The following is a 27,172-nucleotide window of genomic DNA, read 5'->3' as shown; positions in this document are numbered from 1 at the left end:
ATTTATTAATTAAGACATAACTGTATTTGTTATTAATTTAAAGCAAAGCATATTTCTTATAAATTTATACAATTATGATTTGATATTTTTATATTTTTTAGCAATATGTATTACCAATTTTGGTAATTGCTTAAATTTTATAATATATTTGTAGCAATTTGAATATATCTACAAAATTTATAAAATAAAATCTAACTTATTATATGTTGGGTTCTTGTCACTTTAGCCCAACACACTTTAATATATTGGTTTAAATAGTACATCGTGATTATTTTTTACATTTGAAAGGCACGAACTTTAATTTTAGGTTTTAAATCGTCCTTTTTAGAAAATTTGAAGGGGTCACCCGGTGACACTCATCCTAATCAGCAGGTTTAGATGTCAACTCAATTGGTACGTGTAACACCTAATGTAATGCATTCTTTAGAACCCGCATCGGATCAAATCGCTTACCATCTTTCATCTTCACCTGCTCCGATGTTGTCTTCTCCGGCTCTGTCTTTGTCATCTCTGGCTCCAGCGGCTGTCTAGATGTTGACTCTGATAGATATAAACCTAAGCCGCTCGACATTGTTTTTGTATGTACTCTAATCATTTTTGTCTGTATTTTTCGATCTCTTATGTCAATTTTTTAAGGGGGTTCGTGTTCTTAAAATTCCCTTCATTGATTGTTAGCTGATATATATCACAGAATGAGACCATCTTATCTTCTTGAAAAACTCTGGAAAAGTTGTAGTTATGTCTTCCGAAGAAGATGATTCTCCCGTTTTGGATAACCGATAACGCCCTATTTGTGGTGGTGACAGATCCCTTTGAGGGTTCTCGTAACATCGTCGCTTCAGTCCCCGCCGAAACAATATTCAGGATCTACAATCATTTAATAAAACTCGATAATCTTCTAACGGATGAGAAGGAGTTGTTGAATTCATTACAGAGCAGCAACCGCCTCGTCGACATCGTGTATGTTCTTTACTCATCCGCCACCATACTCTGCACCACCTTCGGTTCCGCACACACGCCTTCCCTCTCGATCATTCCAACGGAGACTTCTTTGTCACACACCTAGACATCAAAATCCATCCTCGAGGTCAGATCTATTATGTAAACGGTTCATGATACTTTAATATATGGTAGAGTGGGGATGAAGAAAGAAGAGAAAATGAAAAACAAAAGCTGCCAAGATGATGATAGTTTGAAATGGTTCGTCTTCCTCGTGGGAGAGTTCTTGTTCTTCAGAATCTGACTATGAAAATGTGGTGGGTAGGCGGAGAAGCGGTTGTGGTGGGTGGCAAATGTATGGGAAAGTACAGAGATACGAATGTCATGGTACGCACCGATGACAGAATTGGGGGTCCGTTCCGCATCGATGTTGGACTCAATGATGCAATGGTGTAGGCAAAAAGGGAGAAGGTAGGTCCTAGGACCTACCTTTTTTTCTTTTCTAATGCATTAAGTATATATCAAAAAAAAAAAAAAAAAAAAAAAAAAAAAAAAAAAAAAAAACCTTATTTTTATCAAAGGAATTACCTAATTTGTTTTGGCAATTTTTTTTATCATTAGTCCATATCTTTCGTGTTTAAAAGTCCACATCTATTAATTAATAATCTAATCATCTAATGATCCACTGAATTTAAAAAATAAATAATAAAAAAATAAAAAAGGGAAAAATAAGTAATTGAATGATATATAGTGTCTCATTCTTGGCTTCTTGTTGTCCGTCTGTCCCCTATTCCGAAATTGATCACCATCCAACGATCGTCGGCTGCTCCGGACACCATCCAGCCTGGTTGTCGGCGTCGACTTACTCCATCCGTCCAGCGACAGCCAACAGCAACCCAGCCCATCGGTTTCTTCTCCCTTGACACTCAGTCAATAGCCTTGTTTCAGGTTTGTGAGTTATAGAATTTCATATTACAAAATTCTTTTTGTTCGAAATCAAAACCCTTTGGAGATTTGTATGATTAATGTTTGTATAATACATATCAATTTCATTGACCTATTAATCAGATTTCAAAAAAAAAAATTATGTTAACATTTTACTAATATACATTCAATTTCATAATTTATTTAGAGTTATTATTGTGTATTTGATATAAGAACATTGTTCAATGCTCGGTTGTTATTGTTTATTTAAGTTGTTAATTTGTTATTGTCTATTATTTTTTAAACTTTCATATTTTTTTAGTTTCATTTACATAAGGAACCATGTGGGTTTTTTTTTTAGATTCGCCATTGTAAGGATGTTGATTCGATTGTGACTAGTTTCTTTGGTGGGAGTTAGAGATGATCTGATATGGTGCTTGCATTTTAAGTGTTTGGGTAGATTTTGGTTATGCTTTGGTAATTTGTGAGGTAAATTTTAGTTTAATTCTTATAACTTGTGAAATAAGTCACGTCATCAAGGATACTGGTAATAACAAGTCTTGAGCTTTTTTTAGCAGGTAAAAATAGAATTTATGCCCCTAAACTACCAAAGAAAAGGTCACCATGGACCATTTAAAACCACTAAAATTTGTTAGGCTACAGTGACAATAACTCTTATACATTTATAGCAATGTACGTAACCAATATCAACCAATAGCAATACATGGCCGAAACTGGTGGAGCCCACGCCACCGGTTGGAACCCAGTACTCTATAAATTAGCTTTATATTTTATGGTAACTTGTAAATTTCACAGTTATTTATAAATTTTCTAACATTGTTATTATGTTTAAATGAATAGGTTAAAATATTCAAAAGCATACTTCGACTCAGATTTTCGTCCCACCGAAATAAGTTATATAGTTTTAACTACAATAATTTAAGAATGTTATTAAAAAACTAAATTTATAATCAATCGTTAGTCAACTAAATCAATTCTAAAATCCAAATAATATTATTAAAAAGCTAAATTTAAAATCAATCGTTATCGAATCATATCATAAATCCACCATATCTACTTTTAACTACAATAATTTAAGAATGAGTTAAGTGTGGGAAAACATCGTAATCAAAAGCTGCCAGAAGCGAATTGATGTCTAATAAAAAAGTTTAAAAGTAAAATAAGATAAAATGAAAACATTTATTTCCTTCTTAAAAACACAAAGATTCTCCAACTCTTCGAGGCAAACTAAAAATGAAGTCTCTGCTTAGTCTTTTTGCTTGTTGTGGCATTGATGAATCCAGGTCTTCATCGGTTTATAAGGAGAAAAACAATAAAAGTCATACTGTCAGTTTGGTTCGTGAAAAGAAGTTTGGTGGTGGTGGTGGTGGCGGCTGCAGCAGCAGCAATGGTGGTGGTAAAACAGTTGGGAAAAATGGACACTGGCGGCCGTCGCTATGCACTATTTATGAGGAAGATGTGGTCAAGACAAAAAGAATACAAGTGTATGTACCGAGTAATGCACCTTCTGGATACAAGCATGAGTTCGTGTAAGTATCATACAAAATACTCGTATTATTAATTTTCTAATCCATACTCGTATCATAAAAAACAAGTATTTTCAAAATATATTTATGAAAATAATATCATGTACTCGATGGAAAATCTTAGTTCTCTGACTTTCTTTATTTATCGTTCTTTAGTACATTTATGACATATAAAGCTTACCAAATTAAATAGTTTTCTCTGTAATAATGTTTTTTTGTACGATAATCATGAAATTTAACTATTTCATTTTATTTTCAGGCTACAAGGTTCATGGGATATGTTTTCGCCCGTTCCAACATCGTTTTTGTTTTAGATTGTGATAGGGTCGTGATTAGCAAAATCAGCTGATAGATGGAAGTTGTGTTCATCAAACTAGTTGAAAACTTATAAAAAATATAGAATTATATAGAACACTAAAAGTTAAAATGTCTTTTGAAAAAATATATTAAAATGTCTTTTGAAAACATATATTAAAATGTGTTATGGATTATGAGCTTTTGGTATAAAAGCTTTTTTCTTTTTCCTTTTTTTAAAGTTAAAAGCTCTACAATTTTATATGCATTCCTCATTGTATATTTTTTTTCCCCATAAATTACAATATTACGTAAAGACGGTTTTGTTATTATTGAAAAATCTAGAGAGGTGAAGAGACTGGTGTAAAATAGAAACCATAACACTACTAAATTAGAATTGGTAAATGTCATTGTAGTCCAACCAATTTTCCGGTTTTGTTTTAAAAGGTCCCTCACATATTTTTTTGGTAGTATATGCCGTTAAACTTAGAATTGACTTATTAAAAAAGGTATTGAATTTCATTTTTTCCGATTTCACCAGTTAAATTTGGATTAAATGACATTTTTACTTTTGGAGTAAAAGGGAATTCTCTCTCTCTCTCTCTCTCTCTCTCTCTCTCTCTCTCATCATCATCGAAGAAGACAGATCGTTAAGAGGGTATATTTCTTTTCCTCACGTCGGCTACCCCTTCCACTCCCTTTCTCCCAGATGAAACCTCATCGGCAACCACATCCAAATTCCTCCTATTTCAGTGAATCTGTATCGTGAAGCCAAAATTTAAAACATGCATTCATCGGTATCGAATTCACCTAAATCGAAGGCTTAAAACATGCATTCATCGGTATCGAATTCACCTAAATTTGAAACCCTTCCCTTTGTTGACCGCTCACCGCCTGCTATGTTTCATCTTCATCGCCTTCTTTGTTTCAGTTTAGATCCATGTAAGTACAAAAGTAAAGAAATCGGTGGATCGTTCAGAACCAGACCATTGTTCTAAAGGCGATGACTCTCCCTCACTACTAGATCACATGAACCCTACCAATTTCAAATAGGATTTAAGTTTATTATGACACATCCCTATAAATATCTTTACCCTACCAAAAGACTATGTTGCCACAGTGACCAGAAATCACTTCATTGATTTCAACCGCCCTTACCAAACTTCAACATCCGTCTCCCCATCTGCACCTTCACCACCTAATCAATCAACAAACTTATGTCCTTAGAAGACAATCTAGCCACTAACAAACATCATCTCCATTATTAAATTTCTATACTAATCACACACCCTCAAAAGACGTTGCTATTAATAATGGGGATCCACATGACGATACAGTGATAATGAAGGAAAGTACATCGACTGACGCATTAGGTTCCATCGGAGAAGAAACCGTAGTCATCGGAATGGTTGGAATCTCCGGAATGAAAGGACTCGTTGAGCTCGCTTGAGAGTCAATACCCATTTCATTGATTAAATGTAAGAGGTTAAGAAGTTGATACTCGTTGTATCGATTCTCTAGTTTGATCCCCAAAGACTCCATCTCCATAACCACCACTGAGATTAGTTTTTCGTAGATTTGATCGGACCCTGAACAATCACTTGCAATGGTAGAGTCGATGAGATGGACTGCCGACAAAACCCAAAAAAATCAAAACGTATATCCATAGAATGCATCTGTAGAGTCCCGATGGGTGGTTGGATTCTGTGAATGGGGAGCAACAAAAAACTCTCTTGGAGAAGAACAAGATGGATGATTTTAGTTTTATTTCTTTTTTTAGTTAAAAAACATATTCATTAAGGAAACCTGAAATTACGATGTTGATGTGGGTGACACATCAGCTTCAAATGTAGAGGTGGCATAAGCAACCGGTTTTCAACGGTGAAAGGGACCATTTAAACCGGTCAGCACGCACATTATGACCCTCAAAAGCAAAAAATTAAATTTAGAGATCATTTAAACCAAAACCAGTAAGTTGGTTGGACTACCGTGATATTTACCCATTAGAATTTCATCGATCAAATAAATGAACCATCAAAAAAAGAAAACACCACCCACCTGGTCCTAGAGCTAGGGGTCAAATGTCCTAAGCCCACTGGGCCCGGCCCAATATCACCGATTGAAAAGAAAATTGACTTAACAGATTGATAAACGGAGGTGAAAGATGAATAAGCGTAGAAGTGAAAGTGTCTAAACGTTTATAACAAAGAAGATGTGCATGAAATAATTGGCACACTTTTACCCTTTTCAGTAAAAATATCCATCAACCAATCTTTTCCTCGATAAAAAAAAGTGTCAGAAACAAGATTATTGTTTTCCTCTCTCCTCCCCTCCCTCCCTCCCTCCCTTTCTTCAACGTTCATCCCACATATTGGTACTATCACCGAAAACCCACTCACGCTTCATTCAAGTCAACTCTTGACCTTCACGGGCAGCTTCAAGAAACATAATTTTTTTCACCACATTCAGTGCCCGTTGATCTGATGAGGCCTAGTCGCCGGCTGCCCGGTCAGCCTAGAAAACGGAATCTGCCCCTGCCCCTGCCCGTGCCCGGGAACCCCTCTCAACCCCACCTTTGGGTCCGAGACCGATTTGGAAAAGGCTTGAGCCAGCTCCACCGCGGAGGCTGCTTTCCCGTAACGTGGCCCCACCGGTGGTGTGGGCTCCACCGGTTTCCGCCACGTTTCCGGAGACGGCGGCCGCTCCTGTGGCGTTGGCGGTGGTGGAGGTTGTTTTTCGATCTTTCGGTTCTCGTTTCTCCAGTTGCTTCTTCTCTGAGCATCTGATTTCTCTGCATGGTCTCGGGTTTTACTGGCGCTTCTGTGGTGGTCCAGGGGTTCGGGTTTTCCGTTTTGGCGGGACGTGACAGGTGGATTGTCTGCCCTGGTTATTTCCTTTTTTGCCCTGAAAAGAACAACAAAATGACATATGGATTTTATACCAATAGCAATGTAACTTCAGTTTTCACAACCAATATGGGAATTGTAATTTATTTATTGTAAAAAAAATACAAAACAAATAAGTTAAAGTAGATATTTATTTACCTATTAGGAGGAGACTGGATCGTGTCATGGTTAACAGCAACATCATCGACTCCCCTCTCTTTCAAAACCTTACACCACCAACAAAAATGTCAAAAAAAAAAAAAACAAATCTTCATTTATTTTAGGGCAAAATACAAAAAAGTACAACATATTTTCACCATTTTATCACTTTAGTCACTTATTTCAATTGTGACTAACGTTTTATCCTTTTCTGTATTTTGGTTTTTAATGAAAACTCTGATCGTTTTTTTCAACAGTTGAAAAAGTATAATTTGTTTATTTGATACTGAAAATGGTTAAGCAACTAAACCAATAAAATGATGAACATACAAATGTTTTTTTTTTTTTTGTATTTTGCCCTTTGTGTTAACCTTAAAAAACAATTACACAAAGACAGATCAGTCCTTACCAATTCTCGAGGGCGAGCACCACCAAACAAGGAATTTCTGTGGAAAACATAACAGTAAAAAAAAAATGATAAATACACATCAACTTTGCTTTTTAATGTTTGTTATTGAAACTGTTCATTTTTTCTCCCTTTTATTGTTTGATTCTTTCTACTTTTTGAAAAAACTCATCTATACTAAAAAAAATTATAGTAGAAAAGAATATATGTAGCTTGCAGAACTGTAGAACCTTTCCATGATTTGAATCTTGAAGAACAGAAAACAAAATTTTTGAAAATCTGAGAGAGAGAGAGAGAGAGAGATTACTAACCTTTCTCTTTCTGTGTTTCTTTCCATTTGTTCAATAGGTTGTGAGCGTGGCTTTAAATTCACTCTTGGTCTCTCAGATCCCTGGTTTCCATCCTCTGTGGGATTTGCATTTCCATAACTTTCATTTCCAGTATCCACCATACCTGCTTCACCCACCTGTGGGATAACCTACAAGCAAAAGATAATGACCAATTTACCCTCATATAACATCAACACATGAAGGGTATCCAATTACAATACCTGTTTGTAAGCCACCAAGGGTTCCAAATTCTCAACTGGTTTTGATCTTGGAAGTAACTTCAACTTTGGTCTCTCAGAGACCTCTGAAGGCTGCAAATCTTGAACCACATCTGTTCTTGGGACTTCCCGTGGAGCCACTGGCGGCACCACCTCATTTATGGCCCAACTCCTGGTGGCATCCGGTGTGGTGTACATGTTTCCCTTTGTTTGGACTTTAGCTTCAGGCTCAGGGTGTCTAATCACCTCTACATCCACCTGTTTATTTTGGTTAGAAAGCCAACGACCTGAAGACACCTTCTCCAGTGCACTTGCATGGGCTAACTTGGTGGCTGCATCAGGAGCCGACCACGACGCCGCCACTGGCTCGGTGATTCCGGCGACTTTCCTTGGGCCCCACGCGTTAGGGGATGGACCGGGGTTTACTCCAGCATTGGATGATTCACTAAACCTGGCGGCATAAGAAGCTGAGCTGCCACCGGGGAATTGAGAGACAGGGGTGGTGGCAGGTCGATTAGGAACATTTCCGGCCAAGGGGTACTCAAATTTTGGCTCCTGGCGAACCGCCACCCCACCACCACCACAGCTGCCTCCTCGAATATTTTCATCACTTACAGTTCGTCGTGGAGTAGAGCCGCCATCTAATGGCTTTCTTTCATCTTCATCAAAATTACGCCCAATTTGGACATTGTGAGAGAGAAAAGGGGTTTTATCATCGTATGTTCTCACTGCACCTGCTGAGCCTGGACGCAGCCTGTGATCTTGTCTTCCCATTGGATTTGTCCATGAAGTATGACGATCAAATCCAGTATGATTCAAAGGCCTCACAGTTCTGGAAGAACAACAGAGTGAAGAAATTGTTAAAAGGAAGGAAGAACTAAAAACTCACAATGATTTTACTTACAACCAGAAGATCTATTAGTAAGATCAAAAAAGTTGCTCGAAATTGAAACTGATACAAATTTGTTGATTTTGAGCCGAGGGAGTACATATTACTATTCATAGAAAAAGGAAACTTTTCCCTAGGGTTTCGAGTTTTCGCTAACAGATCTTTCACACACACACAATAAAATAAACAAAACACACAGATTATCGCGCATAAAACATCAGATCTAAATCACGCTCATCCAAAAGAGTAAAAACAAGAACGAGCAGATTTGCTTTCGTATCAACAAATCGGTAATCTTAAATCCAAAAGTTCAAAAAATGAATCGCGGTACTCACACGCCAGGAGCGGAGGGTAGAGGAAGATCAGAAGGGATTGAACCGCCATGGAAGTCTTTGAGAGTCATGGTAGCTTTCTTCTTCGCCATTGTTGTTGCTAATTCTTGGATTTTCGTTCCTCTTTGGGTCTATATACGAATCAATGTATCGAAAGAGGGTATACAAATGGTTGTGTTCCTTAATAATCTCTATGAAACACAGATTTCTCTCTCTACGGATTCAGAGAGAGAGAGAGAGAGAGAAAGGGACGTTTGCGTTGGAGTCACGGCTAAATACTTGCGAAGCTACTTGATTTTTCAGGGATAATGGTCATCGAGTCGGCATGGCTTCTTCGCAAAACTACATGTAAATTGTAAAGGGGTGTTTGGACTTTTCATGCCACATTTTTTTTTCACAAACAAGCCGGGTTTTTTATCGAATAATTTTAGATAACGGATAAAATGCAATGAAACTGAGACATATGAGTTAGAGACAAAGGTGTAAACGAGTCGAGTCCGAACTTATCATGTTTAGTTCGGGCTTGTTTAAGTTATGAGGGGCTCGAGTTTGAGCTCAGCTCAATTCGTGTTTTATGGTACGAAGTTCGACTCGAACTCATGAAGAATTATACACACTTGGTTCGGGCTTTAGTCCGGCTCTTTTTTGCCTAATGAGCCTAAATTAGCTTAAGTTCGGTTGAAACTCGTTTACTAATATCCTAAATCCCTAATTCTTGAGATATTTTTATTTTAATATATAAAAATAATAATGTATATTATATATATGCTTGTTTAGGCTCGCGAGCTCACTGATTGAAGCGCGGATTGACTCATTTAATTTGATCTTGAGTCAAGCTTTTAACGAGTCGATCATGAGTAGCTCACGAATAGCTCGACTCACTTACACTCCTAGTTAGAGTTTCTTGAATTTTATCTCATTCATTCATGTTTTATGTATGTCTTAGTGATGTTAGTCCTGTCGAGATCTACCACTTAGTCTTGAGGGAGTGGACTTCAAAGAGGCATCAGCAACAGTGTTGGCAAAGAATATGTTTAATTGGAAGATATGGTGGCAAGGAAAAGGTTGGGCTAGAAAGAGTTATGGCTAATCGGCATGCATCATTTATCTCTCTTTAGCAATGGAATGGCAAAGAGAGGGGAAAATATGATGATGGTAGAGCTCGTCATGTATGACACCTACTCCCCTTGGTCTTAGCCGATCAATAAGATTGTTTTTGAGCTTACTAGCTTGTAATTGTATTTAGAAGATCAAACCCACAATATCTTTGTAAGATTCTATATAGTTTTGTTTAATGAGAATGAATCCTCGTGATAAATAATCATTTTATACGGTATCATAGTCAAACATTTTTTTCTTTCTCCTAAGATTTCTTCATTCCTTCTGAACTAGCTACCAACGCACTCTTTCTGTTATGACTACCAACACCGAAAAACCTACGAAATTATGAACATCAAATCGTATATTTATTTGATTCTTGATCTTAATCACCTGAATTATGATGTTTGGTACGAACTTTTTGAATATCACTACCACAAAGTTTGGAGTCTGATCATCTACGACCATCGTATGAGAAGCCCTCCAACAACATCAGAAACCACTTAGTGGAATCACATTGATTCCATTACCAAGATGTGATGTGAATATACTGAACAATCTCTTACTAACATTACTTTTTTTGATTCTTATATCACTAAATATTACACCTAAATTAAACATAATTGTTGATCTTCTTGAAAACATGGATGGTGCGGTCTCGAAAAAGAACCTTGTAACATACACTTCGGAAAACATCTGATGTTAGAGTAAACTTTGGTGGCAGCTAGCTTCTTTTGCCGCTAGTTTTAGTGAATCATCCAATGTTGGAGTAAACTTCGGAAAACATGTTCTTAAAAATATAATGGATTTTATAAAAATTAGTTTAATAATCACAAATTAAATGACAACTTTAGTAAGATTTAGATACCCACAACAACCAAACCACACAACCAATAAATAGCGAAGAAAAGGAAGTGCAAAGCAAACACAAATAGTGGTTGGGATCTACACTAATAGCTAACTCCCATTCGAAGTAATTACCCCGTCTAGTAGGTTTACCCGGTGTCTATGATTCAACTCCACTTCGAAGTAATTACTTTGTCTACTAGGTTTACCCACTAACTATGATTCACTAAAGCAATAAGAATTTTTTTATAATATAGTTCAAACATTATACAAATACGTCTTAGTATAATGCGACCAGACACATACACACACACACACACTCTCTCTCTCTCTCTTACACTTACACTTACACTTACAGGTATAATATATAAGATAACACTCAACTATATGTTATAATATGAAGTATGTAAGTAGAGATTTTTTTTAATTATTTATGTAAGGAAGTAGAAAATATTAATGTGGTAAATTAGTAGCTTAAATCTTGAAATTAGCAGGGGAAGTTATCAAAATTCATCAAGTAAATGTTGTGAAATAAGTTAGCATTACTTATATATTTAATTGTTAATTTAAAACATCCTAAAAATGCAACCAAAATTTTCATTTTAAATCATTACAAAAAACCATGAATAATCAAACTTCACATCAAAACATAAGTCATGTAACTCGAAACATCATAAATCTGTCAATGTATCAAAACATGTATCAAATATCAGAGTAAATATCACAGGCTGGAAATTATGGTGTGTGTCATGCGATCATCCCGAGCTCTTCCCCTTGCTAGCTGAAGTACCTGAAATCAAATTGAAAATTGTAAGCACAAAGCTTAGTGAGCTCCCCCAAACTACCACATATCATACGTATAACATATAACATATCTAGGCCCCACCCCTGCTACATCGAGTCTAGCTCCGCATCGGCTTTCCCGACATCACGCCCCGCCAGGCATCGAACCCTATTCGATGTCGGGCCCCACCCGGCATCGAGCAGATCTCAACATACATAATAACATATCAACTAACATATAACATAGCACATGTATTAATATGAAAACATTCCTCGGGTCCCACCCAACATCAGAATGAGGTCCAAAAACATACTATCGTATCATAATACCAAGACATTCCTCGTGCTTACACCGACATCAGACCAAAATCTAGAAACATACTAACATTCCTCGGGAACTGCCCCGGCATCGGACCGGAGTCCGGAAACATACTATCATACATACTAGCTAGATATTCCCCGGGCTTGCCCTGACATCAAACCAAAATCCGAAACTCCTAACACATAACAAACACATGCAAGAATTACAAAGACAGCAATCATACAAACATACAAGCATTCCTCGAGGCATCGGATCAATATCCGAAAAAAAAACATATAACCCTACATCAGGCCCCGCCCGACATCGGACCGTAATCTGGAACTACTGCTAACTAAACGGGTCGCCCTTGGTGCCTTAGACCCGTTCCTACAGGAGAAAACTCACCTTGCAAAGTTGTTTGTGAAATCTCGCGGTGAAGAATATCTTATAGTTGCTCCAACGTCTCCTTGGCTATCAAAATCACAATAATACTTAGTCAAGATCTAAAAATCCTTCTAAGGGTAAAATAACTATTTTACCTTTGGTAAAAGTCAATGCTCTCGGTCAAGGTCAAAACCAATGTCAACTCCCAGTTAACCCAACTCGCCGAGTTATCTGCTAACTCGTCGAGTCCTATACTATCAGTCCCATGATAAATTGAATCAACTCATCGAGTCCCTTCGCAGACTCGCCGAGTTCTATCTAATACAGACTCGGGACAAGACGAGTCAACTCGTCGAGTCCCTTCACAGGCTCGTCGAGTTCTTCAACTTCTTAGTCTATATCTTGTCCATCTAGATGAGTTACTTACTAACTCAACGACCTCACTCGAAAACAAAAAAGGTTTGGGGACCACGACTCGACTCGCCGAGTCACATGAACAACTCGTCAAGTCCCTTGAATGCCAAAACCATACAGTCAATTCTAATCACTTCTAATGCTTCCATCTCACAGATCTAGACTCCTTAGGTTAGCATAACACGTAAAGTTGCTAACTATACGTGCATGCATGGTGTTATGAATCTAAAACACCAAAACCAAGCTAAAATGAAGACCTAATGCATGGAATGAGGTCATGGCTGAATAAAGGTGGTAACTTTTAGCTTCTAAAGCTCAAGAATGCCCATATCTGAAGTCCTTACGTCCCCAGAAGCTCATAACCCGGAAATGGCCTTGGAAATGGCCCAAAAAATGACAACATGCAACCCTACAAGAAGATTTAAGTGAAAATAAGCCAAGGTATAAGATTTATACCTCGAAAGGATCTAAAATGCAACACATGCTCTGGATCTACTGCTTCTTCTTGAATCACCAAGGGTCTCCTTCCTTCTCCTAGCTTCAAAACACACAAAATGGCAAGAAACTAGCTTAATAACACACAAGGTTGATTAGGGTTTTGATAGTGGGCTATGGAGGTGATGGAGGCTGGGGTGGAGGCCTGATATGATGCTTAAATAGGGCGCAAACCCTAAAGATTAGGGTTTCCTCCTGACGGACCTACTCGTCAAGTTAAGGCTTTCGACTTGTCGAGTAGACCACTTAAAGGCCGCGTCCACACTGACATCTACTCGACGAGTTAGGGCTACCAACTTGTCAAATGGCTCTTACAAAATACATTCTTAAATAAATTAGATACATACCAAGAACAAGACGTTACATAATTGTAAACTAAGTACCAAAGGGCCTTTGGCCTAACAGTAAGAAGTGACACTCTAAAATGAGAGGTCATGAGTTCAAGTATTATCATGATATATAGGTGGTTTTTGGAGTAGGTTAGTTTTTTGGTTAAAAAAAAACTATAAACTAAGTCAAACCATGAAGATTAAGAACATCATTAACCATCCAGATCCATACAACTAACCATATTTTGAGACTTTTCAATCTAACACAATTAACAAATATTTAATGTCTCTAAAGGGAACAAATCAAAATTTGAAGTTCTTGGTGCGAGGTTTATAAAATAAAATAAAATAACCAAGCGGATTCTATATGAAATATTCATTAGTGATATATCCCGGATCTAGTAAAACTCAACCTAAGTTTTATATTTTATTAAAAAAAATTAATTTTATAAAGTATGATAAATTAACTACAATATTATTAATCAGGGGTTCTTTTTGTAATTCATAATTTTCTTATTCTAATAAAAGAATAGATTTATTATCCTTCTTACATGAGTCAAAGTATTACGCCTCCTTATTAATTTCACAGGTCACCACTTTTGTGGTTCTCGCTTTTGAATTGTACTTTTCCGCTTGAATAAGTTTCTATAAAAAAAAATTAGAATTCACTTCGTTTCCTTGGGACTTGGTACGCCATGGAAAACTTTAATACATTACTAGGAGGCACCTATGATGTTTAGGTTATAGTTATTCTCTTATGGGTGTTGCAAATTTAACCAATAAAAAAACCTTAAAAATCAAATAGGGTGTCCAAATGGAAAATTGGGGTGTCTTTTTAACCAATCTCTTAATTTAATTACTTAAGTTAAAACATTACAATTAAAATCTAAATTTAAAGTTAAACAAATTACAGGGTGATATAGTTACAGATTTCACAAAATAAATATATTTTTTTTAGAACATTACGGTTAATATGTAAATTTAAAATTAAACAAATTACAAAGTGATGTATTTACAGATTTTACAAAACAACTGAAATGTAATATGTAAATTTAAAATTATATAAATTACAAGGTGATCTATTTACAAATTTTACAACACAAATAGCTCAATACAAGTGAGAAATATCCAGTGTGTACATACTTAAATTTCAAAAAGAAAAAAACATATAAGATATACCAAATTAACAAACATCATTGGCAATACTTAAACAATGTAATCCGGTAAACAATTTATTACATATCAAAAAATCGGAAAATGTAAATATAATACATTCAAATGGTTTTGACAAATTTAAATATACAAATAATATTATATTATGATTGATTATTAAAGACGTTATATTATGGAATATTAATTCTAATATGATTTGCATATGAATTGAATGTCTTCCATATAACATTACATTATATTAGGAAAATATATTATGAATATAATAAATTGAATAAATTTCATCTCACCGATATTATATAAATCACAACATCCATAACGATTTTGATAGTTTTGGTTTTTTCTCTAGGGATTTTTTTTCTTCTCCAGTATTTCATACTACAAGGTACTACAAATCTATTGTTTGTTTGTTTCATAACAATTCAAACCCATTAATAATAAATGTTTTTCCTTTCCTGTATAAAAAAAACAATTTATGTTTTCGTTTTATGTATATATCATTTTTTTTTTGTATTAATATAACCTCCAACCAACTATATTGCTATTTTCGAAAAACTTCATATACAAGTAATATGAATTTATACTACATTTTCAAACTATAAATTTACCTTGACAATATATCTTTTCTAAAGCCTTTAACAATATCAATAATATATTTTTTGCTTTTCAGTATACAAATTTATTTTTTCGTTTTTTGTTTTTGGTTGTTGTATGATATCATGTGTTTCCTTTTTCTGTAAAAAAAAAAAAAAAACCTATTTATTTATTTTAATAATTAGAAAATAAAAGAGCTCTCTCTCTCTCTCTCTCTCTCTTCCTCTTTGTCTTCATTTGGTCGACGAAAGCTGAGAAGAATAAAGCCATAATCGAAGGGTACCAGTCGTGGTTAAACGGATCGCATAGTGGGGAGGAGGAAGGGCGTCGACACTGCAGGGCCGCTTCGACGACCTACTTTGTCTTTTGGTCCAATCAATTGCAACATAGGAAGGAAAAGAGGATTGATCGGGAATCAAACCAATAGTAACTATCGGTGGTCCTGTGGAATTTAATCGAGCAATAATGGTGAAAATCGAGACTTGTGGTGGTTGTGTTTGGTCTGTTAGTCAAACGAAAGGGAATGGGTCTTCGATTCCCATCTAATTGGAGACGAAAAAGGACTAAAAGCAACAACAATCTTCTTTCTTTATTCTTTTCCTGATTCGCTATGAAGCACTAAGGAAGGAATTGATTTTTCCGGCGGTTCAAGGGTTCATTTGGGGTTGTGGGGGTTGAGAAGGGTAGCAACAGCCAGAGAGGGTGCTTGTGGTGGTGTTTCTCGGCAGAAGGAGGAAGGGAAGGGGATATGGAGGTGACGGCAGTGGGGAACCGGGAAAACATCACTGGTGATTCTAGTTCTTCGACAGGGGAAGGAGACAAACAGGAAGACAGTTGTTGAGAGGGCTGTGAAGGGGTATCGGGATAGTACACAACAATTCCGGGGATGTTTGCTACGGGTGCTTGGTGGAAATAGGCGGAGAAGGTTGGGTCTGCTACTACTAGCGAAGAATCACCGATCCTTTCCTTCTTCTTCACTGGTTCTACAATGAGAGTGGGTGTTTTGGGTGATGGATCATCAAGAAGATGAGAGAGAGAGAGAGAGAGAGAGAGAGTGTGTGTGTGAGAGAGAGAGAGATAGAGATAGATACCTCTTTTATTTTTTTAATTATTAAAATAAATAAATAGGTATTAGTTTTTTTTGTTTTTTTTAAAAGAGGAATATATCTTTTTCATGTGAAAAAATGATCCCTTAGAAATGAAAACAAAAGTATACCCTCATGTAGGAGGCACATGAGGGGGTTAACAATAACAACAACTTAACGGAAGTTAAGTCAGAGACTAATTCTACGTACAAACTATGCCAGAAGGACCATGAATCCAAAAAAGTCGAGGTTTGGACTGAAACCCCCCAAAAATGCATACCACAGGGACATCATAGTCCATACAGGTTATAAACTACTATTAAGATATAGAAGAGACCCTTGGAACAACTTTTGAAACATCCAAAAAATATAGACCAAAAATTTCGTTTTTAATTATTAATAAACCATAGTTATCCAAAACACATGTCGTAATATCTCAAACATCATATCAATGTATATCAAAATATCAAAGTATAAACATCTCAAGCTAAACAAATGGAGTGTGCGTTGCAATCATCCCGAGCCCTTTCCCCTTGCTACCGGAAGTACCTGAAACTAAAACTAAAAACTATAAGCACAAAGATTAGTGAGTCTCTCTAAACTACCACATACTTTGATAAAATTCTAGCTTTTTATTTATCAGAAAGAAGTATGCAAATTTAAAAAGATGAGTCTATGTCTGCTTAAAGAAGACTTTCAGATCCTTTTAGTTTTTAAGTTTACGATCTTCTAAAAAACAAATACTCTGCAAGAGAAAACGTATATGCAATGTCAGTACAATGCAAACAAAAAAGGTTACAAAGTTCTTCTTGAAAATAAAAAAACATCATCATGTAAGATTATGTTTGACATACTAGCTGAAAAACTAGTTGTTGTATGAAAAGCTAGCTAATAGTTAGTTTTGATAGAAAATAACGTTCGGTAAAAGTAACCGATAAGGTAGCTAAAAAATGACATAAAAAACATCAAAAAAAAATATATGTTATGTATAATTAATTAAGGGGTATATTTGAATTTTTTTAAAACATTCCTAAAAAACTAGTCTAAATAGTTTTTAAAAAACTAACTTATAAACTATTTTTTTTTTGTTTGTCAAATATAACAACTTATAAAAACTCAAAATATAAACTAACTTATTAGTTTTCCGAGAAGCGTCAAACACAGCCTAAATATTTATACATGTTGTAGTTTTTCCTATTATAAATACTAATTCTATGAGTAATCAATGACTCACATGTATTTCACTCGTATGTACGAAAATTCTTTTAGTGAACATCAATTGCTCCACGTATATTTTATACAAATATCTACAAAAATCCATCAAGTTTCTAAAAAATAGTTATATGACACGTTAGTTCTTTTGAGTAGTAAAAAATCAAGTATCATGATCAAGTTTTAGAGAACTAAAACCAAACTAATATTCCTTGATCATCAGTCAAACTCTCCACTATCACCCCGTCCTATCGACAGGGCCCACAACATGTTAAATAGACAACGACTCGTGTTTGCTTTTCGAATAAGGCACTTTCAATAATTCAGCCGACAGACACTTTCAGTACTCCGTTTTCATTTTCAGAATCTGGATTTAAAGCAGTTTCTGGTTTCATGAAAAGTCTATTCACCATTCAAGACCCAAATCAAGACAAACCCAATTAATTGATAGTATCAGTAAAAACAAATACTATAATTCAAATTTCATCAATGAAATGTTGTCTATGTCTTTATTATGGGCTTCAATCTCAAAATCAATGGCTAGGCCCAACTTATGGGTCCCACGAAAACTTTCTAAATAAAAAAAAAAAACATAATAGAATACTGAATTTGTGGCAAAAATGAAAATATCGAATAAACGACCAAAACGGGTAAGTATTTAATACAAATCAAATCACATTAGATCTTCAAATGTCTTATGTCCTTTTCAAATTTGATATATAAAATTTTAATATGTCAAAAAAAAAAAAACTATATATCTCTTTTTAAATGACATAATTTCAACCGAGATATTTAATAAAAAAAACTTTCATTCTTAAAGAAAGATATGTTCGGTATCACACCCTACACACACAACATGCATAACAACAAATACAAGTTTCATAAGCATAGACATTACATATATCACATATAGTAGACCATATTTCAACTTAGAAAAAACGAAGAATCAAGAACCGATTTGTGATTCTTTCCAAAGTTACGCCCTCGAATACACTCCAAATCCAGCACTTGAGAATGATCAACAAAAAGGTTAACCTGTCTCCCATCAATCCATATGGAAAGGAATAAAAAAAACTGGTATTTACATAACATGACACAAAATAGGACTGATATTTACATGACATGATAGAGTCTTGTAAGTGACTGAAATTGTTGTCAATGGGACAAAAAAATGTAACTTTAATGGAAAAATAATGTGGGACCATGCAAAAGACTGAAAATAACCCAAGGAACATTGTCTTGTCAGTCAAGTCTTGTACTGTGTAACTTTATTGGAAAACTGTTATGGGACTGAAACACTATCCTATCAGTCAAGTCATGTACTTTGTAACAAATACAAATGCAGTATGAAGGGTAAGAAAGTACATTTGGGCCGTATTGCTTAATGAACCATTCGGAGGTTTTGGGATTTGATGTTTCAAACATGGCCTTTTCGAGTCCTAGACGCCCAACCACCTTTGCTATGATGTCCGCTCTAACAGAATTGGGGTATCTACAGACGTCTTCTGCATCGATTGTTATCATGTCTGCTCCTGCTTCCAAGCATCTCTCGGCTCTTCTAATCAAAAAGTCCACATCCTCCACACGTTCTGTTCATTATACAGACAGTTGGTATCACGCATTTGTTACACAGGACAAGATAGAACATCATGACCTTGTACTGTAGTTTTTGTCCTATTGGCATCAGTCTAGTCTAGTCCTAGTCTGATCTGATGCATGCCAATTGCAGCACAAGGTCGTCATATTGTGTCTTGTCGAAGCAATGAAAACCACAAAAAATTACTGAAATCCTAAAGTTAAAATATAAAATGACAATTTTACCCTTGTAACGTTTGTTCTCATTTTTGGATTTGGTCCAAAAAAGAATATTTTTCCCCTTTTGATCCATATTTCATTGTTTCATAATGCTTTGAGTCCTTGAGTCGAGCACGGTTTTTGGAGGGACCCAAAAGCATATAAAATGACCATTTTACCCTCATAACACTTTAAACATTTTTAAGATTTGATCCGAAAAGTAAATCTTTTTTTTCCTTTTTGATCCATATTTTATTGTTTCATAATGCTTTTAGTCCCCAAGTCAGAGTCAAACATGGTTAATGGCAGAACCCAAAAAGCATATAAAATGACAATTTTACCCCCATAACACTTTTAGTCCTTTTTAGGGCTTGGTCCAAAAAGTAATATTTTTTTTCTTTTTTTTCTTTTTGATCAATGTTTCATAATGCTTTTAGTCACCGAATCAAACATAGTTATCGGAAGGATCCAAAAAGCATATAAAATGACTATTTTGCCCTCATAATGCTTTTTGTCCTTCAAAAGCTCATGTCGAAAAGGAAAGAAAGTGGAGTCTTAATTACCAGATGTTCGAGGTGTTGGAACAACATAAGCACCATAAGCTCTTGCACGGGTTGGAGGAATGTCAGCCTTATTGAACTTAACAGCAAACTGAGGTTTAGCTTTAAGCCCCTCACTCTTAATTAACCTTATGTATCTCAACAGAGTTTCTTCAGGAAGTTCAAGTGAACCCATATTTAGCTCAACTGTATCGAATCCCAGCTGCTTACATTCCTATTATGGTCATAGAATACAATTTATTAGGGTGGAATTGGAAGTCAAGAAATAAGTGAAATGTGATTTGACTTTTTGTGACACTAGCTAATTACCTCTATATACTCTTTGAAAGAAGATGCACCTTTTTGAAGCAGATATTCAGCCCAATCACCTGTACTAACATATATATCATGTTCATGAGCTAATTTTGTTGCTTCTTTAATGAAGGATTTTGGCATCAAACTTTCAGAGCCTCCTGTAAACTTCAAACCATCAACAAACTGCCCCACAGACTCCAACATATCCTGACCCAATTAGAAAACCAGTAAACCATTATTACCAACATGTGCAATCAAGAATTGTATTTCCACATGACCTAAATTGGTTTAAAGCTATATTGAATATCCTCAAGAATTTTGATTCTTGCTATGATGCACAGAGGATCAAGTTCTCTTATGTAAAAGCTATGTTTAGTTTAAGAAATTGCTGTAATTTGTAAGGTCATACTTTCCTGTGTTAAAGATTTGATAAGCCTGTGTTAAAGGATATATCACTTGCTTCAAGGAACTCAACCTATTGAATATCAAAATAATTTTGCTTCTTACTACAAATTGCATAATATAAGTTGATGATGCACATAAGAATGAATTCTCCTGGATAGAGACTATATTTAATTGAATATCACAATCATTTTCACAACCGGATTGCATAATACAGCTGATGATGCTCAGAGGACCAAAAGTAGAAGCTATAATTAGCTGAAGCAGCAACTAATCACCAAATCAGAATTGTAATGCAATTAATTGATCCGAGTACAAATTGCATAATATGAGCTTATCATCCGTAGAAAAACAAAAAATCCTATGTATGAGTTATAATTAGTTTAAATATCAGTTAATCACCAAATCAACGTTAAAATGCAGATAATCGATCTTACTACAAATTGCATAATGCGATCTGATCATACAGAGGGGAATTACTCTATGTAGGAGTTGAAATAAGTTGAAGAAACAATAATTCAACAAAACAACATTAGAACGCAGTACACTGATGAATGATGATGATGATGAGAGAGAGAGAGAGAGAGAGAGAGAGAGACCTGAAGCAAGTTGTGAGAGAAGAGAGAGTTGTGATTTGGGCCACGAATCTCCGTTACACCGAATCTCCGAGGTTTTTCAGGGCGGTCTTGGTCCTCGACGAAGCTCTTCCATCTGTAAGTCGCCATAGTTGATTAATTTATCAATGGCCGAGCTTCCGGAGCTGAATTTGTGTGAATTTTCCGGTGGAAGGATGGGGAAAATGGTAAAAAGTAGAAGCATGTAGATAAGCTGGGAAGCAGATTCTAGAAAGTGTAGGAAGCTATGATCATGATATTGATCTTCCTCGTGTTTCTTTTACGTGTCAATTGCCACGTCAAAAATACTTTTCAGTTTTCACCATCAAGGCTACAGGGAGTGGTACGCCTACCGTAGTCTCCTCATTATTTATTTATTATTTTTTTACCATATCATCATTTACACATTCTCTATTCTCTATAAACTCTTGACAATTAAAAATGTCATTTTTTTCCTCTTAATAATTATTTAATGGGTCAAGGATTTTCAACTAGAGTTTAATTTTCCCATTTAAATATGCATGGTAGAGGCTTTTAGGTTGTGTTTATTACACATGCAGAACAAGACATTTTGAGATAACATTTGGTATGAACCGGACTAGGATGCAATTAGACAAATACCAGGTCAAAATTTTCTAAATTTTAGTCTCATCAAAAAAAATAAAACAACTATTTAAACTTTAAGGTTTAGATTAAGTCTCTTATATAATCTCATTTATATGAGGTTTAACATTACTATTTATCAATGAAGCAATCTATTATTTTACATGGTATCAGAATTTTAGGTTAAAACTTTATTTAAACCCTAATCACTAACAACAGAATGAAAAAAACATATTTGGACTAAAATGCCCCAAGATTGTCAAACCATTCTCGTTTTTTTCTTTATGTTAAAAAATTGAAATTAAGCTTTTTGAGTGGTTTCTTATTTGATTTTTTGGATTCGATCACCACATTGCAATTCATGTATGCATGGCTATATGGGTTTGATATGGAGTTGGCTACGATGGCAATACATGCAAAAGTGACTCATCAAAACCTAATTTTGTTAATTTTGTGTCGAGGCCTTTACTTATCTGTCCCATAGTTTGATTTTCATAAAGATTAAACAATTAAATATTTAATTACTATGTTGCAGGGATAGCAGGAAAGGTATAACCCATCAAAACGGCAAAACCAAATTTTGTTAATTTGTACTCATGCATGGTTATGTCACCAATAATATGATAACTTAAGGGGCAATTACTAATCTAGCATAGTTAAGGAAGTAGTTAACTATTTTTAGCCAAAAATTAGGAATTATTTCAAAATAGCCCACGAAATCTAGGTAATTAGAGCGGATTATTGTTTCGCCAAATGGTTTGCTGTTTCGTGGTAAATATTAAAAAATATCATTTTGAACTTGTAAAATCGTAGGTTTTTTGGAAACCTACGGTTTCCTCTCAATCTACAGTTTCGTTAATTTTTTTTAAAAGTTTTTTGAAAAAAAAAATCATGAAATCATAACTTATTATATATGATGGCTTACGAGGTTACAACAAATTAAAAAAAAAATGTAGGCTTCATACAAAACTTACGGTGTACAAGTCCACACTGCACAATATGTGCATTGTGCACTTGTACATCGTATGTTTCGTATCAAACCTACAGTTATAATATTTTTTTTTTCGTTTTTTTAAAGTTATCCTTATATACAAAAACTACTCTTAACCAACAATACGGTAAAATTTTGATAAAAATGGACGTACTTCGTTGTTCTTCGGGTGCTCAATTGAGAGAAAAAAATAGGTAAAACCAAAAAATAATAGTCAAAATAATCTAATCTGAAAAATTATACATTATATAGTATGGGACAATGGGCCGTGAAAGAGTAGACGGGCCGGAAAACAGTAGCTCATTGCTATGAAATAGTAGTTTTCTGTTGTTGACCGTAGTCAATCCTGACCAATCTACTATTTCGTTGGTTATTTTTGGCTAATGTGTTTTTTTTTTGCTATTTTTAAATAAATAATTAGTATTTTAGGCTAAATTAGTAACTCCCCATAACTTAAAATGGTTGAAAATGAATAACCTCTCGTGTATGTATTTTTCATATTATAATCATTTACATTTAAAAGAATTTCAAGAAAAACATGGTAATTAAGCTGATGTCACCCTTACCACACTTTTTCTCTATCATGTTGGAGCCACCTCACAACCATGTCATTTTCACCACAAAAATATGGTTTCTTTGTCACACATTAGATGAGGATATCATTATATATATATATATATATATATATATATATATATATATATATATATATATATATATATATATATATATATATACTTTTCTATAAAACAATTCAATTTTAATAAAAAAACACAAATTTCATTACTTAAAAAAAACATAACATTTCATTACTTAAAAGAAAACATAATATGACATTAAAAAGAACTAATTAACTTAACTTTTTTAACATTGACTTTTATCGTCAAAACAATTTCAAACTCCTCCGTGGTCATGTAACTTGTGTTTAGCGTTTGTACTTTCATGTTATTATCCATTTGTTTCATAAGCTCTCTTTTGGAAAAAAAAATTGCAAAAAGTTGTCTATTCTTTCTTTTATAGCCTTCACCTGGCCCCAATCGTTTTAAAGTCATCTAAATCTACCGCTTTCCTATGTCTTTACGTTTTGCTTTGTTCTTTCTCGTTGGTCAGGAAGGTGGTGTAACTTGAACGAATTCATCATCATTGGGGTCGATCCCAACACGAGCAACTGGTGTAGTATGTTCGGATTCGAATGTTCTTGAGCATTTTGAATCACTATCGATATGCTCGTCAGATGTTTTTCTTTTTTTCATTTTTTTTATACTTCACGACATTTCAAAACTCAATAAACTTGAAAGTCTTTATGTTTTCTTGATGGGACACTTTTAGAGCTTTCTTCAAATTCAGATCATCACTTTCTCAACTTTTCCATTAATGTTACATGTTGTTATACAACTCATTAAATAACATGGCTTTCTTGTTTGTTTTCCGATATTAGGAATACACTTGGTCTTTTGAACGACACATTGCCTGCTTCATTCCTTTGCGGAATCTTTTTGTAACTTGTCTCCAAAAATGGTCATGTTTTTAGTCTTTTCTTGTCTTCACATCTTTGGAAACATCGATACATGCTTGTGCCAACGCTAACACTTCTTCACGTTCCCATGCTTTGGCCAACACCTTCTCTTTTTCTGGTTCTTTGGTGGGTTGGGTTTCTCGAACGATTTCAGTTTTCGAAACGAAATCAGGTGCTTGAATTTATCGAACGAATTCAGGTTGGGATAAAGAATCAAACGAATTAAAGTTAGCTTTGGGTACGCTTTGTGTTTATGGTTGTGGTTTGTTATGGATATTATTGCGGATATTACGGCAACATACCACCATAGTAATAAACGGGGGGCGAATAAATAAGTTCATCATAAGAAGGTCTTGGGGTGTTTCCAGTGATGTATTTTAGTTGGTTGGGTTGTAGGAAGAAGACTTTTAAAGACTATTGAGAGAAAGATATAGAAAGATAATAAAAAAGGATTTATGTGTGGTAAATTAAGGGTTATAAAGCTTTATTTATAGGTAAAAAGAAAAAAATGAATTTCAAAAAATTTGACCTTTCAAACCTAGAGAAAAAATAATAATAAAAAAGAGAGAGAAAGAGAGAGAGAGAGAGAGAGAGAGAGAGAGAGGATGCGGTAGGCTAAACCACGATGGAGACCGCATGGTGGGGGCGGTATTCCCGATCCAGTGTGGCAAACCGTGACGGACACCGTACCCATACCATCTGGTCCTATTAAAAAAAGTAATTTAGTAATCTCAACAGTGAGTTTCGTTGTGTCATATTGTCATAGTCTTGTCAAACACAATACAAACAAGTTGTTTAGTCCACTCTCATACCGTCTAGTCCGATTCAGTTCTATGCACCAAACATTATCTTACGATAGATGTAGTCTATCTCCCTCAACCCTTCCAACCTTTTTGCTACATTAGAGTGGTATCATTTTTTTTTCTCTTCTCTCATTTACATCCCTCTCAACTGCAACTATAAATAATCCAACTGTCTCAATCCATGCCCAACTACAATGAAGCATATGTTACAAGCTAAGAGTGCACATGAAAGAGAAAAGAGCAAGATGAGCAGGTCCAGAAAGGTGGTGAACCCTCCAAACCCTCATCTAGTACTAACTGTCAACTTAAAGATTAACCCATACCCAACTACAATGAAGCATATGTTACAAGCAAAGGGTGCACATGAAAGAGAAAAGAGCAAGATGAGCAGGTCCAAAGAGGTGGTGAACACTCTAAACCCTCAAGAGGTGGTGAACCCTCCAAACCCTCATCTAGTACCAACTCTCAACTTAAAGATTAGGGATCTCATATTCTTAGGAGGGACTAGGGTTTGAATCTTATCATTACCTCCCTCCTCCTCTACCACCTCACCCACACACCACAAGTTTATTTATTTTTTATTTGATTTCATAAAAATGTTTATTGTTGCCTCTCCCCGTCAAAGCTTTTCACCCAAACTTTTTCTTTTTATATAAATTGACCGTAATTTTGCTTTCTTTTAAAGATTTGGAAGAATTATTTTTATAATTTCCTCCCATCTTTTTATTACGATTTTGTCCCAATTTAAAATGTATTTTAAAATTTTGATTCAAAAATCAACTACTTTTTTTCAAAAAAGATGATTTCTTAAACATTGTTCACAAACTTTTCCTTAAAAAATGTAACTTTTTTTGTGTTATTATTTATTTTTAATTGGACAACTTTTTTAAAACTTTGATTTTTTAGGAATTTTATATTTTCTACTTTCTTTAAACTTTTTTCGTTTTAAAAGCTCACACCTGCTTCTCTACGAAATTTTTTGCATATGAAATTTTTCGCACCAACACGCTGAAGGATATTACCCATCATAAACATTTTAGTAACCGCCTCCAAGGTTATTAGGGGAAAGTATTTTTTATTCTTATCTCATTTTTTACTATTATGATTAACCAATATTAATCATTAACCATAACCATTAATCGACAAAAACCATTAACCAAAATCAAAATATATCAATACCTAATGACTACCAAAATGCATTAACCACTTATGATAGTTATGGTTCAGTTTTAGTTGAAAATCGATCCAAACCGCCTCAGACGCACCCTAATGGTTATGTTATGTTGTTTTCAATTCCTTTCTTAATTATGTATGTGATACATATATTTTAGAATTTTAATAAAACCTTTTACAGCTTTATAAGAAACCGAAAAAAATAATAACAGACATTAAACAAATTACAAATCAATACAATTGGCTAAAAATATAAAAAATAAACCATTACGGTCGAACACTCGAACCTCGTTATCCCACCAATGCTTTTATGTTGTTCTTTTAATTTTATAGTGAAATGATTTATCTTACATTAAACGATGAATTATAGATTAAAATGATTTTTTTTCTCTTTATAAAAATAACACGATCTAAAAAAGATGTAAGAAATTGAATATCACTTTGTGCATTCGACTTTCAACTCGAGTTTTAATTTTAACAAAATTTCTAAGTTTTCCCACTTTACAATTTGATAAAATATAACTTGCATAATGCTATTTTTTTGTTGCCATTTTACTAAATATTAAGGGTTAACTTGCATACATTTAAATATTGGCTCAATTAGTTAAAGCGTTTTGTGCCATCATTTGACCAAGATGCTACATTTAGCATGAGTGAAAAGATACCCTTCTTTTCTTGTTAACCATGGAAGGAATCCAACCTAATCTTACAACATATCCATATGCACTTCAACCTCGTTCACTCATTCACTTTATTCTCCCTTTCCTTCATCTTCTAAGTTCTAAGCCA

At 34.7% G+C, this 27,172-nt stretch overlaps 3 protein-coding genes across 3 annotated transcripts; 1 reads left to right on the top strand and 2 right to left on the bottom strand.

Moving 5' to 3' along the window:
* Positions 1-3,067: 3,067 nt before the first annotated feature.
* LOC145006179 (uncharacterized) lies at positions 3,068-3,891 on the top strand. The gene is made up of 2 exons (XM_078965278.1): positions 3,068-3,413; positions 3,670-3,891. Exons 1-2 carry the CDS (start codon positions 3,118-3,120, stop codon positions 3,722-3,724), a joined length of 351 nt encoding a protein of 116 aa, XP_078821404.1. The 5' UTR covers positions 3,068-3,117; the 3' UTR covers positions 3,725-3,891.
* A 1,957-nt stretch (positions 3,892-5,848) lies between these two features.
* On the bottom strand, positions 5,849-9,241 carry LOC145004746 (eukaryotic translation initiation factor-like protein). The gene is made up of 6 exons (XM_078963730.1): positions 8,926-9,241; positions 7,705-8,533; positions 7,466-7,632; positions 7,158-7,194; positions 6,749-6,816; positions 5,849-6,608 (listed from the first exon to the last, which is right to left on the bottom strand). Exons 1-6 carry the CDS (start codon positions 9,012-9,014, stop codon positions 6,170-6,172), a joined length of 1,629 nt encoding a protein of 542 aa, XP_078819856.1. The 5' UTR covers positions 9,015-9,241; the 3' UTR covers positions 5,849-6,169.
* A 9,183-nt stretch (positions 9,242-18,424) lies between these two features.
* Positions 18,425-21,549, bottom strand: HSA32 (Aldolase-type TIM barrel family protein). Its single transcript, XM_078962767.1, has 5 exons — positions 21,283-21,549; positions 20,297-20,488; positions 19,991-20,201; positions 18,999-19,222; positions 18,425-18,668 (listed from the first exon to the last, which is right to left on the bottom strand). The coding sequence occupies exons 1-5, from the start codon at positions 21,406-21,408 to the stop codon at positions 18,558-18,560; spliced, it is 864 nt and encodes a 287-aa protein (XP_078818893.1). The 5' UTR covers positions 21,409-21,549; the 3' UTR covers positions 18,425-18,557.
* Between the last annotated feature and the right edge of the window lie 5,623 nt (positions 21,550-27,172).

Source organism: Lactuca saligna, chromosome 7, assembly GCF_052625555.1.
Source record: "Lactuca saligna cultivar CGN05327 chromosome 7, ASM5262555v1, whole genome shotgun sequence".
NCBI classification, from domain to species: domain Eukaryota; kingdom Viridiplantae; phylum Streptophyta; class Magnoliopsida; order Asterales; family Asteraceae; genus Lactuca; species Lactuca saligna.
This window is presented reverse-complemented; position numbering and strand designations above follow the sequence as displayed.

Coding starts and splice junctions, on each gene's coding strand:
- LOC145006179 (XM_078965278.1), top strand. CDS start 3,118: ATGAAGTCTCTGCTTAGTCTTTTTGCTTGTTGTGGCATTGATGAATCC. Junction 3,414..3,669: donor GGATACAAGCATGAGTTCGT/GTAAGTATCATA, acceptor TTTTATTTTCAG/GCTACAAGGTTCATGGGATA.
- LOC145004746 (XM_078963730.1), bottom strand. CDS start 9,014: ATGGCGAAGAAGAAAGCTACCATGACTCTCAAAGACTTCCATGGCGGT. Junction 8,534..8,925: donor CTACCCTCCGCTCCTGGCGT/GTGAGTACCGCG, acceptor TTGTTCTTCCAG/AACTGTGAGGCCTTTGAATC. Junction 6,609..6,748: donor ATCCAGTCTCCTCCTAATAG/GTAAATAAATAT, acceptor TGTTCTTTTCAG/GGCAAAAAAGGAAATAACCA.
- HSA32 (XM_078962767.1), bottom strand. CDS start 21,408: ATGGCGACTTACAGATGGAAGAGCTTCGTCGAGGACCAAGACCGCCCT. Junction 19,223..19,990: donor TCCAACACCTCGAACATCTG/GTAATTAAGACT, acceptor TATAATGAACAG/AACGTGTGGAGGATGTGGAC. Junction 18,669..18,998: donor TTAAGCAATACGGCCCAAAT/GTACTTTCTTAC, acceptor GATGGGAGACAG/GTTAACCTTTTTGTTGATCA.